This window comes from Chrysemys picta, chromosome 15 (assembly GCF_011386835.1).
Source record: "Chrysemys picta bellii isolate R12L10 chromosome 15, ASM1138683v2, whole genome shotgun sequence".
NCBI lineage: Eukaryota > Metazoa > Chordata > Testudines > Emydidae > Chrysemys > Chrysemys picta.
In genome coordinates, this window is record NC_088805.1 from 15,511,087 (window position 1) to 15,526,285 (window position 15,199).

General features: G+C 38.2%; 1 protein-coding gene across 4 annotated transcripts in view; it reads right to left on the reverse strand.

The window, feature by feature from the left end:
* Positions 1–15,199, reverse strand: part of DGCR2 (DiGeorge syndrome critical region gene 2) — a 71,282-nt gene that overhangs the window by 19,774 nt on the left and 36,309 nt on the right. For 2 of the 4 annotated variants that reach the window (XM_005281068.5, XM_005281069.5), the window contains 4 exons: positions 13,478–13,603; positions 9,161–9,371; positions 7,803–7,879; positions 797–973 (listed from right to left, as the gene is read on the reverse strand). In XM_005281068.5, coding sequence (XP_005281125.1) covers positions 797–973; positions 7,803–7,879; positions 9,161–9,371; positions 13,478–13,603 — 591 coding nt within the window. Of the gene's footprint in view, positions 1–796; positions 974–7,802; positions 7,880–9,160; positions 9,379–13,475; positions 13,604–15,199 lie in introns of all 4 variants that reach the window. The other 2 variants (XM_065568366.1, XM_065568367.1) reach the window with 1 other exon arrangement.

Here is a 15,199-nt window from a genome sequence, read left to right on the forward strand (position 1 = left end):
GTGGAGGTGGTAATACTGTCTGACCACCTAGGATGTAAGTCTTCAATTTCTGCTGTCATTCCTTCCCTTATGGATTATTTTTCTCCCCCATCTTCTCTCTCTCTCCTCTTTCCTGTCTCTCTTCCTGCCTTCTGTCTATTAACAGTCTGCTTAGCTGGACAAGACAACTCCAGTCATTGAAACACTGTGCTTATAACTAGTGACCAGAAAGGCAAGCTAAAAACAATGCCTTAAACTGTCAGATGCTAGAAGTTTGGCAGGTCTCAGGAGTAGCAGTCAAGACCATGTGCTGTGTCTGCAATTTCTCAGCACCTAGAGTGCAAGCAGCAGAAAGCACCAGAGATAGAAGTTATTTTTCTCCTCCCTTTCTGTGAGAGTTAATCTTATCCTGTTTCCTTTATAACCAAGTCAGACTTCAACAACAGCTCAAAATGATCTAACTTTTCTCCCAAAAAGGGCCACTAATACCATCCATCTTCAATACCATCAGAAAAGATTGTGAAGCAGGGGCATCCTTCTAAAGAGACGACTTTACACAGCTTGAGAGGGAATAAGAAAGTCTTACTTCTTCACATTCAAATGCTTTAATCGTTTTTTCTACAACTGGCAACCAATGGTGTTAATTCTCCACTTAAACAGGCAACTAATTCAGAGAACTTTTGCAGCTGTTTGAAATTCATTGGTGCAGGACAAGAGGCCCGAAGGACAAAACAGACTTCTACTCAGAGCTCTGCATGTTTATAAGTCATCTGCACAAACATTTGTATCCGATTATCTGCATTGTATTACAACTTACTCCTTTTGCAGAGGAACGAAGATTTCTCATAGCAGTTTTCAGCGTACCAGCTGTGTAAACCATGGTGCCGAAGGGTGGGTAAATGGAAACATTGAAGCTGGGCACAAAGAACGTTTTCATTTTCAGACATAGCCGTACCAAAGATAGGATCCGGAGGCAAGAATACTTCTGAGGAACCTAGGGTGAGAATTTATTATTGGTGTGAGCAGCCTGCAGGTTTATGAAGCTTTAGAAAAGCTCTCTAGAGTGTCATTTACTCCATGCACAGCCAACTTCTAGTACAAGGCTACTATCCTTTAATTTTAGCAATGCTCCTTGAGGTGGAAGGGAGTTGGGAGGAACAGGAAGACAAGTTGCTGTCTCCCAAGATAAAAGGTGTTTGTTAAGAGGAAAGGCTGCCGTAGCTACACTTTAAGGTGCCAAAATGTCATTTTATATACCCTTGTAATCTTATTCTTAACATGGACAGATCCTGATCCCACTGCAGCTGCTTTGCTCCAGCCCACCCTGCAATGCTGGTTTGGTTATTTGAGGATTCCATCATGCTGTAATGGCCGTCTGGAGTCATTAACCAGCATCTTTATTTCTCCCACCCGCAGCAACTGTGATGGGTTCCAACAGCCAGGCCTGAGGATCTAACCCTATGTTTTTCATGCTAATGTTTTCACAAGGTAATCTCATTTTCCCACATTTGTGTATGTCTTGGGGCACAAGGGGCAGCTGTGGATTAGCGGATTGAGCACAATGCATGGAGTCAACATTCCTGGACTCTATTTTGCAATGCCACTGACTGCAAGAGACGACATAATTCAAGGTCTTTGTGCCACAGCTACCCTGCCTGTAAAATGGGGATTACACTTACCCATCTATACTAATCCCTTTCAAAAACTATGAAAAAATTGCTGAGAGTGCAAACCGTTTAAATAATATACTAATTAGGGCTGTCAATCACAGTTAACTCACGCAATTAACTCAAAATAACTGCAATTAAAAAAAAATAATCGCAGTTTTAATCGCACTGTTAAATAATTGAATATCAACTAAAATTTATTAAATATATTTGGGATGTTTTCCTACATTTTCATATATATTGTATTCTGTGTTGTAACTGAAATCAAAGCATATATTATTTTTTATTACAATTACTTGCACTGTAAAAATGATAGAAATAGTATTTTTCAATTCACATCATACAAGTACTATAGTGCAATCTTTGTCATGAAAGTGCAACTTTAAAACGTAGATTTTTGTGTTACATAACTGCACTCGAAAACAAAACAATGTAAAACTTCAGTGCCTATAAGTCCACTCAGTCCTATTTCTTGTTCAGCATAACCTTGCTAAACTGTTTAACCAACACACAGGTAAAAATCAACAAATGAAGGCAAGGAAAAAAAACAAATTGGTAAAAAAAAAAAAATGTAGTTACACAGTAACTACAATTGGGTAAACAAATTGTGTTAGTACCCATCATAATTTGGGCTACTGACACTGCATCCTAACTAAGACAAATGTTATTCAAAACAATCTTGCTCAGTGTCTGAATACCAATACTACATCTTAACACTGCAATATTTGATAAATTGGTTACTGTCCATTCAGTAGGTTATCTGGAAGACAGCATCCATAAAAAACAACTGGATCTACATCAACAACTGGTGTATCACAGAGCAGTTCAACCAATGGAACAGAGAAGCTAGCCACTTCTGTTTCCTGGCCAGTAAAGCTTACCAGAGGGTGACAACCAGCAGTAAGGGTAATCTATAACATGGATGGGCAGTACTGGGTAGTAACTAGTTACAGTATATTTATATATAAAGGCCTCAGTGGTAGTGTCACTACTCCAAATTTCTGTTTTACTTCTCATATACATAGAACACATTATCACAATCCCTATCCCAGTATTTCAAAACACTCAGCCTACTACTAACACCACCACAAATGGTAACTGTAATTGCCCTAATAAAAGTGGGTTGCTATCTGCAGTACCACAAGGGCCAAAATACAACAGATTGAAAAAGAATTGTTATGCTTAAATATAAAGTGCTGTTATATGTATGTATACATACTATACATATATGCTCATATACATTACAAATATATATATGCCATATCCATATTATTCATAGAGAGAGAGAGAGAGCACAAGCGCGAGCGCCCCTCTAAGGCTCAATCATAATACTACATTCCTCAGTCATGGTCCCGGGCCTAACATTCCCAGGCCCACCATAAGGGACTAAAAGTTATTAAATAATAAAATCTGTCCATCAGTCGTACGAGGGAATGTGGAGACTAAGGACAGATGGGGCATAAGTGTATGGATGGTAAAATGAAGTGACCACATAACCCAGTGGGCTAAACACGGTTATCTTTAGTCCATGCATTATGCTTTTCTGGGACGATGGGTAAACTCCCTCCCCATAAAAAGACAAATAGTGGGGGAATGTAGTAAGATGAGGCCCTGAAACATAAACCCTTGGTATCAGAGGCCCAGTATAAGGCCTGAACTGAAGTAATGGTCAAGACATTGCTAACAAAGCAAAGTTAGGCTGTGAGCCAGAGGCAGGCCCTGCTCACAGAAGTTGGCAAGAGCATATACACATGTAAGTACTAATAAGATGAACATATGCCAGGATGGCACCCACACAGATAACAAGGAACAGGCAGACCCAGTCTAAAGACAGTATGAAAGGACAACACGATGAATAGACAATATGATGAATAAACTTATTTGTTCGAACCAATCCGCACCATGAGAAAGGCAACACCGTAATGCATAGAGGGGCTGTACCTCAGTGCATTCAATGATGCAAAACCTGTTTGTACCGGTGTATAAGAATGCTTCCCTGAGTGGACGTCTTTGTCTGGCCTAGGGGGCAATGGCAAATCCCACCACTGACTGAGCTGATTGTCGGGGGGCACGTCTTCGGAGTATGTCCTGTAGAGACTGCAGGAAACTATTACTGTGCTTCGTTTGACAATAAACCTGGCCGGGTGCCTTCATACCTTACTGGAGTCTGTGGTCATTGAGCGGTTAACTCAAGATCTGCTATGCCAGTGATCTGTGCAGAGCTGGGAGAGAGACACACGCACGCAGCCAACTGTTATCTTTGTACAGAGCAGAGCACCACACTGGTGGCGTCTGACGACAGCATGAAAGGACATACTAATTTTTAATGCATCTAGCATGTCAATATCTTGCGACACTGACTACAACAGTGCCATGCGAATACCTGTTCTCACTTTCAGGTGACACTGTAAACAAGAAGCGGGCAGCATTATCTCCTGCAAATGTAAAAACTTGTTTTCTGAGCGATTGGCTGAACAAAAAGTAAGACTGAGTGGACTTGTAGACTAAAAATTTTACACTTTTATTTTTGAATGCATTTTTTTTGTTTTTTGTACATAATTCTACATTTGTGAAGTTCAACTTTCATGATAAGAGATTGCACTACAGTACTAGTATTTTTCAATTCACCTAATACAATTTTTTTTTTTACAGTGCAAATACTTGTAACCAAAAATAAATATAAAATGAGCATTGTACACTTTGTATTCTGTGTTGTAATTGAAATAAATATATTTGAAAATGTAGAAAACGTCCAAAAATATTTAAATAAAATGGTATTCTATTATTGTTTAACAGTGCAATTAATCGCGATTTATTTTTTTAATCGCTTGACAGCCCTAATACTAATATAAATCACCTTTGTTAAACTCAGATTTGCTATCAGCAATACTAAACTACTAATCTGTTCAACTCTGGAGAGATTCAGTATAATTGAAATATAGAACACACTGATTAAATGTGATTCATGACACAATCCAAAGAACATGAATGTTCCATATGGGCAACTTCTCTAATTTATACATTTTAACGACAAGCGAAAGTGATACAGATAATGTAGCTGGAGATTAGAGGAGCCAAGCGTGTGTTTTGTAATAGGTTTGAAATTTTTGACCCTAAGTGCCTAAAGTTAAGGTGTCTAAATTAATATTTAGACAATCAGGCCTAAGTGGCCTGATATTCAAAGTTGAGGGGCACTTGGACCCTTCCATTGACTTCCAGGGTCAGCAGCTGTGAAAAAAATTAGATCAGTGCATATGGATTTAGGAGCCCAACATTAGGTACCCAGGCTTGAAAATGTTGGTCTTAATGCCCTGACTCCCACACAACATATGGTTAAATGATAAAATGATCCTCTGATAGCCTGCTGAAGTAGTGTTTGACCTGACGGGAGAGATTTCTTTTATGAAACTAGGATCTCTACTGCTATCTCCTAAGAAGAGAGTCCATCCACCAAACTATACAGAATTGTCATGGAGCAAAATTTTCAGAAGTAGCTAAATGAATACTTTTGAAAATGAGACTTAGGTACTTTTGAAACTTTCCCCCATAGCCTACTTTTAATAAACTTTCTTAAAGCAAAGTCCTATGGCATCAAGAAAACATGAATTGATGCCACCATCTGACAAATGAAAAGTCAGAATTGTAACATTAACTATTAAATGGTTCACATTAAGAAAAAAATAAAGTTATAACTGCTCTAAATAGTTTCACCAGCAGATGGTAGTGCAGTCAGCTTCCCAGTAAAGAGCAATGACATTTCCCTTCAGGAGAAACAGAGATCTGTATTTTCCCTAGGTTTTATAGGTTAACTGATAATTTAGGATACTTTTTGTCCATCAAGATCCATTGCAATCCAATCCAAGAGTCTGCAATTTTTCCCCCTCAAGAAACACTGAAATGCTGCTCTAGTCTTCTAAAGCAACTGTGAAAGTGGTACTTCCTGGCTTAACAGAGAAGTGCTCTATGAATATTCAGAGTCATATCTCCTCACTTTCGTGGCAAAAATAGGTTTAAGTACTTTGATTCCTGATGGCACTGTAAAGCCAATGTTACTGTGGAACAGTTGAGCTGTACTTTACTTAGGCAGGCCGTTCGTCTGGTTTTAAGCTGGACTGTCCTGATTTTGTATGGTTTGTCCCCTACCCAGTTCTATCATAAAACTGGATGTGGTTTTGTCTGGTATCATGCACAGAGGATGCCATTTTGCAGAACACGTCACCTTACCTTGAAAAGGTGTGATTTCAAATGCATGGTGTGTATGAGGTCACACCAGAGGAGGTGAGGTGGCACATTCGGTAAAACGTGCACTGTGCAAGGTCATGCTGGCAGGGGCAGGGACAACTGAGGGGATGTTCTGTATACTGGGGATGCGTCAGTGGCTACCCCATTGCTACTAATTCTTGCACATCAACTGAACTGTTAACCAAGTTCTGTTTGGTCAAATTCTGCTCTAAGTTATGTTTATGTATAATCGGTTCGCACACAATGGAGTTACACGGGTATGAGCGCAGAATTTACCCTGCACATCCTCTATTGCCAAAGGTGATGCCTGAGAAGGAAATAAGGCAGATTGACTTTTTAGATTTTAAGGTGACTTTGCAGCACTGCCTATCCGAAAGCTTGTTTTTCCACATGTCAAGGCACCAGTCCAGCAGAGCATTTAAGCACGTGCTTAATTCTACACAAACAAGTAGACTCATTGACTTTAATGGAACGACTCATGCTGACATGCTTTGCTGTACTGGGGCAGTGGACATATTTGATCTGAACATTACTGCAAGCAAACATCCAGGGTGGTTTAAAAAACAGACCCAAAAAGGCCTACATTCACTTTTGAGAGTACAGCTGCTTTTGAAAGTCAATCAGCTTGGCAGTCTTGCACTGGCAGAGCATTTCGTTCCGTTGGATAAACTAAGGGAGAAACTATTTATAACCTAGACAACACTGTACAACAGCATTTCAGAAGAGTTTTCTTTTACATTTTTAAAAAGTTTTAAGGAGGTTTACAGCTATTAGAGCTGTAAATTGACAGCCTTGCAGACCGAGGCTGTTTGGGTATAAATAATATAACGTAGGTGCAAGCTTCCTCGTACCCAGGAGTCAATGTGCTTTATCTTTGTTCTGGAGAAGGTATAAATGCAAATAATATTTCAATCTCCATTTCAAACAATTTGAAAATTAAACTAGAACAAGAAACAGGTGATAGTGTCACTGAGTTTTTAAGAGTTATTTCAATGAACTCTGTATCAGAGGAATTAAATGATACCTGCTATATGGAAAATTCTGGCCTGTACAAACTAGACTCACTTTAAAACACCAATGTGAAACTATTTTGTCACTCATTCTGGTACAGACACCTTCTATTTCCATACCTACCTGTTTATGATACCTGTTAATTTTTATGGAAATGTGGGAAATTAAACTGTAGATTACTTGTATGTAACATTCACTTTGGTAACACTGCAGATTTAAAACTCAGATTGCTCAAAGCTTAATCTTGGAATTTCCTGGGCTAATAAACTATTCAGTTGTTTACTTCTTTTTATTAACACTGAGCTTGCTGCAAACAGCTTCTGATTAACATCTGAGTAATAAAAGAGATAGACATACTTTCACAGGTGTCTGGAGAATTGAGTGGCTCTTCCAAAAATGTGGTCAGATTACAAAATGAGAGAAGGCAATACCCATGCATTTCAGTGTTCTTTATTCTTTTTACACTGAAACCACAAACTTACCTCATCACAGCTAAACCTACTTATTCTACAAAGTGGTTTCCCACAGACTACAATGTTTTTTATGGAGATTCTGTAAGTAAGATTAACCACTAGTATATGGAACTACAAAATTCAGCCAAATGTAGTTCCCATCTTTCTCAAAGGAAACCCCCACATAGGATAGAAATCTTCCATTCTATTATATTTTGCAGTCATTTAGTACCAGGAAATTTCTAAAGCCTAAACTAAAGTGGTAGTTACCATTCCAACTGATGTTGTGAAGCAGTTCTCCCTTTGAATTACAGCAACTTCTCTCCCCTTGAATGAAACTATCTTTATAGATTACATTCCTGCTTGAGGATAGCTGTTTTAAGCTTATGTTTAACTAGCTTTATTTTTAAGCGAGCTGCATGGAAGTTAGCATCTAATTTCAGAAACTTACCTTTATAAGCCACCTCCCAGTGACCTTCTAGAGAACGATTTCGGTTGGTTATGACATACTGATATCCAACCCAGAACCTAGATAGTTAAAAAATAGGCATTTTTAAACGATTCCAAAAAGCAAGAGGGGAAAAATACTACCATAAAAATAAGATCAAGTAATACAGAACTTTACTACTAAATTTCCTGTTTTTCCACTTTTAAATTGACCTAAAAATATTTTAATGCTTTACATTGCTATATTCCAAGTCCACATTTTGGGAATATATTCACCAACAGTAACTTCTTTTTAAAAAGGGATTGATAATATTACATAGATATCCGTATTTATTTTATTGATATACGTTATGTTGTGATTTGTAAAAACTATACACAAAGATCAAGCTCATAAAATTTTGTTGCTGTGATAGCGCTGAAATATCTTGAAGCGCCACAAATACAACTTACTGCAGTGCATGTTCTTAAAATATCTGTCAAATGCATTTCCTGTCTGATGCTGAATTAGAACCAGAAGTAGCAATAGTAACAAAAGAGTAATAGTACTGGTGACAGGACAGCACAGCAGAGAACTGATGAAAGACCATGGATAAAATAATGGTAATTCTATTTTTTAAGTAATTATATTCTGGGGGAGTAGTCCTCTCTCAAATAGAACAGCTGAGAACATCCTTGCCTCAAACTAAACTAGCGCAGATGTTCAGACACTTCTCTCAGAATGGCCCTTTCATTCCTATCTCACGCTAGCAACGTTGTCCGTGTTATTGGTCTTTTATTGCCAATAAACTTGAACATTCAGTTTAAACGTTTAGAGAAAACTAGAACTCTCCCAGTACTCCACTGAAAACCTCAACATAATGCACACCGCACTACAATAATTAATTCTTCGCTACAGTTGTTTTCTGTTCAGCAATGCAAAGACATTCAGACTGAAAAAAGTTATTTATTTGACTGCAAGCAATCATATGAAGTTTGCAGTTTATTCATTAATGCTGGTTAATATATAAAACTGATGACAATTGGCAGTAGCTTAGTCAGAATGAAGAACATGAGGACTTGTGGCACCTTAGAGACTAACAAATTTATTAGAGCATAAGCTTTCGTGGACTACAGCCCACTTCTTCGGATGCATATAGAATAAGGTGTCACAAGTCCTCCTGTTCTTTTTGCGGATACAGACTAACACGGCTGCTACTCTGAAACCTTAGTCAGAATGGTAACAGTTACTTAATTTAAATAATTTTTTATTAAATTCTAAGCAAAGTGAACTACTCAGTTTGCACAACTTTAGCGGTAATTTGTTAATTCATGTAAAAATCACTTTCATCCAATATGAAATGGTTATTTTTCCTCCTGACTCACCTACGTTGGTCCTTCCTTCCAAAGGCTCTCTCTTCTAGGTCCCACTCCTGTGCCAGGATGAACCTGAGCTCCTGATCTGTGGTAAAAGTGGCCAGCGATCCATTCACCCTCTGACATGTCTGCACAGCATCCCAGTAGTTCTCTCCATTTAAATACACCCTGTAACAACTGGCTGTGCCCTCATAGTGATGCCATCCTGTTGGGCACTTTCCTAGGAAACATAGAGAATAGAAGGGAAAACCATCCCCCAAAATTAGGATCTTAACTTGAGACAACATAGACCTACTAGTTAAATAAGCCAGTATACATTATAAATATTTTCAGAACACTATATACACCTCTACCCTGATATAACGCGACCCAATATAACACAAATTCAGATATAACGCAGTAAAACAGTGCCGGGGGGGGGGGGGGGGGGAGCGCTGCACAAAGCAAGGTCGATATAACATGGTAAGATTTTTTTGGCTCCCGAGGACAGCGTTATATCAGGGTAGGTGTGTGTGTGTGTGTGTGTGTGTGTACACACATGTGTACATACAGATAGATAGATAGATAGATAGATAGAGACACACACAGTCTAAAATCCACCCCACAACTGTGAGATGACATACATTAAAGAGTATGGTGACGTTTCTTGATGAAAAAGTTTCTTGACAAAACTTGTCTTTCTAGCATTTCATTTAAACATGATTTACTTCTTACCACTTTTCACTTGCACTGTGGTAGCACTCAAAGGCCCTGATCAGGTTAGAGGCTCTACCACGCAAGACACCAAACAAACAAAAAAAAGACCCGATCACACCCCATCACTGCCCTGAAGATCTTAGTCTAATTTGAAACAAGCAGCAAGAAGTGTAATAAACAGTAGGAAGAAAAAAGTGGGGAGCAGGAGGAAGAGAATGATATGATCATGCAGTTACACAAGTCAGCAAAATGCACAACTTGATGCTTCCAAAGGTTTTTCCTTCTTTTATTACAAGTAATAATTGTTAAGTAAATAGTATCCATGTTCCTCTATTGTCATTAAACACAGCCACTAGTAACCAGTTACATTTCTTGTAGACTTCACAGCAGAAGTGGGTCTTTAAGAAGGATGTGAAGGTGGTCTTATGGATTAGTTCAGGGAGGGCAATTTGTAAGGAAGGTGAAGTGCAGAAGAAAGCATGGAAATGTTTGTGGAAGAAATGGACATTCAAGGCTGACACTACTGGAGTGGATGAATATAATTGGTGTGAGTATGGGTATGTGTATGTAACACTTTCCCCTTACACCTGGACCTTGTTAATTGTACCTAAATTACTTTTATTGGTATTCTTAATACTTTAAGAAGAAAAGATTGTATCCTTTGTGCCATGATTGTATTCCCTGGTCCCAATCCTGTACTGCTCTGGTGCAGATGGGTCTAGCAGGAGGGTCTCTGCCAATTGAAGTCACTAAAAACAGGATTGGGGACTTCAACAGCAGAGTCCAGGGAAGGGGTAGGGACGGTTTTATGGCCTGCAGCATGCAGGGGGTCAGACCAGATGATCATAATGGTCCCTTCTGACCTTAAAGTCTATGAGTCTATGAGCATCCAGTGGTGGGACTTAGGGAGAGAGAAAGCACAATCAGAGTTAACAGGAAGAAAGATGATCTTAGCTGTTGCATTTGGTATGGACTGGAAGCAAGGCAACATTAATTCTGCAACACTTGCCAGGGCACAGTGACCTCATCAGTTATTTAACTCTTGCTAGAACATTTATCTGGTCTCTGTTCATAACCAAAAGGACCCCAAAACTTTCTTTGGAATTACCGTGATCTCTATCAAAGTAGTGAAATAATACAACTATTTACCATACCCAAGTTCTTTCTAAATTTGCTAAAATTCAACAAAGTGGAATATTCATTTTTCACATGCTAGAGAATTATCAAGGTTTTTACAGCTCTGAAATCCTTTTGTGATCTTCCAACCCATGTCTTTAGAATTACTTAATGTCTTAAACGAATAAAAATCTGACTAATCTGTAATCATTCAAATGCTTTGAATGAAATACAGGTTGAATGCAATACCATATTATTGACCCAAATACGAAAATGACGTAACCAGGATTTGAGGAGTCACATTTATGCGGAGTTCATTGAAACAGACATAGGTAGTATAGCATAACTGAAACCATGACCTGATAAATCATGTTTAAATACTCAAATCTCAGTACCCCTCTTCTGCCTGATTTATTTTTAAGTGTATGATCAACAGCTTGCTTTCAGGGAAGAGAGGAAAAGTTTTATGCAGTGGGTTAACACAGTTACCACTTACTTCCTGAACTACAGCTCTCAAGCCTTTTTATAAAATAGGGTTTCCTTGACTATTATTTGCAGTTACATTTCAGAGACAAAACGCTACCACAGTGGTGTAAGAACAGATAGAATGGTCTGCCAACACACTGGATTACATGGCATATTAAGTTATAGCCACCAGAACTACTTCCGTACCAATTTGTTATAAAAGAATTAAGTAATTTCAAAAATCAGCCATTTACCAAAACTAGTTAAGTCCATCAGTCCATAACAAATTTTATAAAATATATTTAAAAAACCTGTTTGCTTTTCTTTAATCTTAGTGAAATGTTTATTTTAATTTTGGCTTGTGTTAGCTGTCTGCCTCTGTGACACAGCTTCTGTTTATAGCAATACTATAAAAAAAATAAAGACCGATCAGAACAATGAAAGAATGGTTGAAAAATTTCACTACCGCTTTCAACACCTGTCCCTTTACCCACTTATCAATGAAATTCCTCATTCTACAGAAAATGCATTCTGTGTAAAGTCACCACCACACACGTTACAGACTAGTTCTCCTGCTGGAATCTAGATCTTCAACTCTACTTAACTACTATCCAGAAATTGCATTAACCACCCAAAAAGCAGCATTTAAGAAGTTTAACACTAGTCATTTCAGCATAGGGTAGGAGAGTTCTCTACTCTAGTCAAAAGGCATTTTATTTTAAATAGCATATTAAATGGTGAAGCAATTTTTCTGCATCTTGCTTCCAATAAAAGAAATTCTTAAGCCTTACTTATTTGGATTTTCCGCTCCTATGTATCTGCTTTTAGTTTAGTCTCTATCACAATAAGAATGCTAGGGATTAAAAACCTAGGCTAAAACAGCCATGCAAAAAGTTTTACACAGTATTCCCATTTACCAAGACTGGGTCATTTTCTGACTGGCAAGTACCTCAGCCTAGTTATCATCATCATCATCAAGGTTAAGTAAAGAGCACCTGTGCCAAGGTTGGAGAATATTCATGACAGCTGAGCAAGGACAGGTTAAAGTGATCATTAACAAAATTTAGGTAACTGACTTCTGAGTGGTTTTTTTTTTTTCCTTTAGAGGGGTGAGAGGTGACAAATTTCCAAAGTGCTTTATTTCTTAAGAACATTTTTCCTTGAAGGCTAACACTCATACTATCAGATAAACTGCTATTATAGTTCACAGTTTTCTTAAAAATTAAATATTTCCCTAGGAACTCACTGTTGAAAATTTAAAGTATTAAACGTGAATGACTTAGGTCTAATTTTTATCCCATCATTTTTCTAGAGCAAACTCAAATAAGTAAGGTTTTATTCCCCACTTATAAATGTGAGCACCTGAACTTACCCTGAATGAGCCAATTGGACTACTCATGTGCTTTACTTAAAGCACGTGCATAAGTATTTGTAACACTGGGGCACTAGTTTAAAAAGAATGCTTCTGTGCTGAAACTAGTCTCTCAAGACAAAAAAGACCAGATTTTCACACCCGCTGAAGACCCATACTTCCAACTGAAGACAAAGCAGCCCAGAAAAATTAAAGCCCATAATTTACAACAGAAAACTGTAACTCTTTTTTCACAAAACCACTATTATGAAGTACTATTCTATATTAATATATTAGCAACAATAAAACACAAGGACAAAGATGTATTTTAGGGTTCCATTCTCAATCTACCATGACATTAGAATTGCTTTCAGAAACAATTCATAATTACCATGTTATATATACCAGTGTTACAAATAACCTTATCAAAAGGATAGCATACAAATATTTAGATCTCTGGCATGTATGCTCTTCGGGGCACTTTAGTTCAAGAAAAGCATGCAATTTAATGACAACTTTAAAAAAAGTTAAGTGTCCTTGGACATTTTACTGTCTACTAGCTCTGGAACCACTACTTTTAATATTAAAAAAAAAATCCTGCATCCTGAAGTATTAAATCTTTGTCTTGAGAGGAAATGGCCTAATTTTGTGAACTGACTTCTAGGAATTTGAACCAGGTTCCCCAGTCTGCAACTTACTGCTAAACCGGACAGGCTGTGCCACATTGACAGTGTGAAAGCGGGTTGTGTCTCCTCCTCTTCCTCGATTGTGCCTGGAGTCCACGTTTTCTTTCCCATGATAAGATCGTTGGTCCCCTGTCAAGCCTATAGATAAAAAACGCACATGCAAGGCAGTTTTTCATTTAGCCAAAGGTAAACTCTTTCATGAATGTCTCTCTAGGTTTGAATTCAAGACAGACAAAATAAAAAATAAAAAATGACAATAGTAATTATATATTTCAGTTGTACTGTAGCTGCCTGTAAGAAGACACACGCAAACTATACAGACGATGCCAATGTGAAACACCTACCACGGAAAAGAGCCAAACTGTTACATGAGTCTTGCTGATTAAGCTAAATATTTGTGGCAGGGTTTCAATCAATGCAGCACAGAGCTTGACATGCAGCAATTTTAGCTGTTCCAGCAGATGCGTCATTCCCAGAGTTTATCTATTCTTCTTTGCATAGAACAGTCCACACTCCTGCTGCTCAGTTTGTCAGTTACATGAGTGTGGTTATTCGAGAGCTTTCTCTGTTCCATACATTTTCAAAAGCTTTTTCAAAACTCTTGGACAAAATTAAGATGGTTGTCAAGGAAATCTCTGGACAACAGGCTAACACTTTTCCACTTACTCCCAAGGCAGATGAAGGTCTAATTTCTTGAGATAAGTATCAGCTTATACATAACCCGGTACATGCAGAAAGACCACTAAAGTAAACCCATGGAGAGTGAAAAAAACACTTTGCCCTCCCCAGGCTCAATATTGTTGAAGAGTGCCCTGCTTCAAACAGGATAAACAGCCTGAGGTGGATACAGGCCAGGAAGCTACTGAAGCTGGGACTGAACTGGCCCTGTATCAATACAGCAGAAGAACTGAGCCTGCAAAGAGACATTTCAGTTGGGATATTTTGATTTTGGGGATCCACAAAAGAGGAGGGACTATAGCCTATAGGTATGAATTAGGGCAGTAGCGCAAAAGCCTACAGGCCTCAAGTCTGTAAGACAATAGCCTTGGCGAATTAACTGAGGCCAAAGGCCTAAAAGTCTCTACATGAGCAACTAACCTGCAGTGACCCTATATCACAAGATAAAATGGTGTAATAAGCAAGTACGGCTAAACTGCTGATAGGTAACTCCGATATTATAGTGATAAGTGCTACAGAACAGCCCTGAAGGAAATTACTAATTATGTTCAGAGCAGGATTTGAACAGTGTGCAATAAAGTAGTCCTCGGACCGCACAATGAGGATGAAGCTATTTAATAGCTGCTCAGTCAGCAAACACCCTCCCTTCGATGTGCTGAATGAGACCGACTTCCTGTGGAAGAAAATAGTAATCATGTAATTAACCATCTCAATGCATACACAAAAGGCAACCTACATTCTGGCATTTCCTAAATTTGAGTGCTAGGCTTTGTGACCTAAACATTCTTTTAATGTAGATTTCTGTATGACATTTCCATAAAGGTTGCTGGTTTCCATACATGAGCTGCTAATGTGCTCATCTGCTGGGAAATGCAGGAGCTATTGGGGTTTTTTGTTATTGTTGTTTTTAAAACACACACTCACACTCTCCAGCTGTTTTGTCCAACAAGACAGTTTTAACTGCACAGAACAACCTACTGGATAATAAAGTTTCCAATTCTGATTTATAGTGGAGGTGGGAGGGGAACTAGATCTCAAAATTAACTCCCTTTCGGG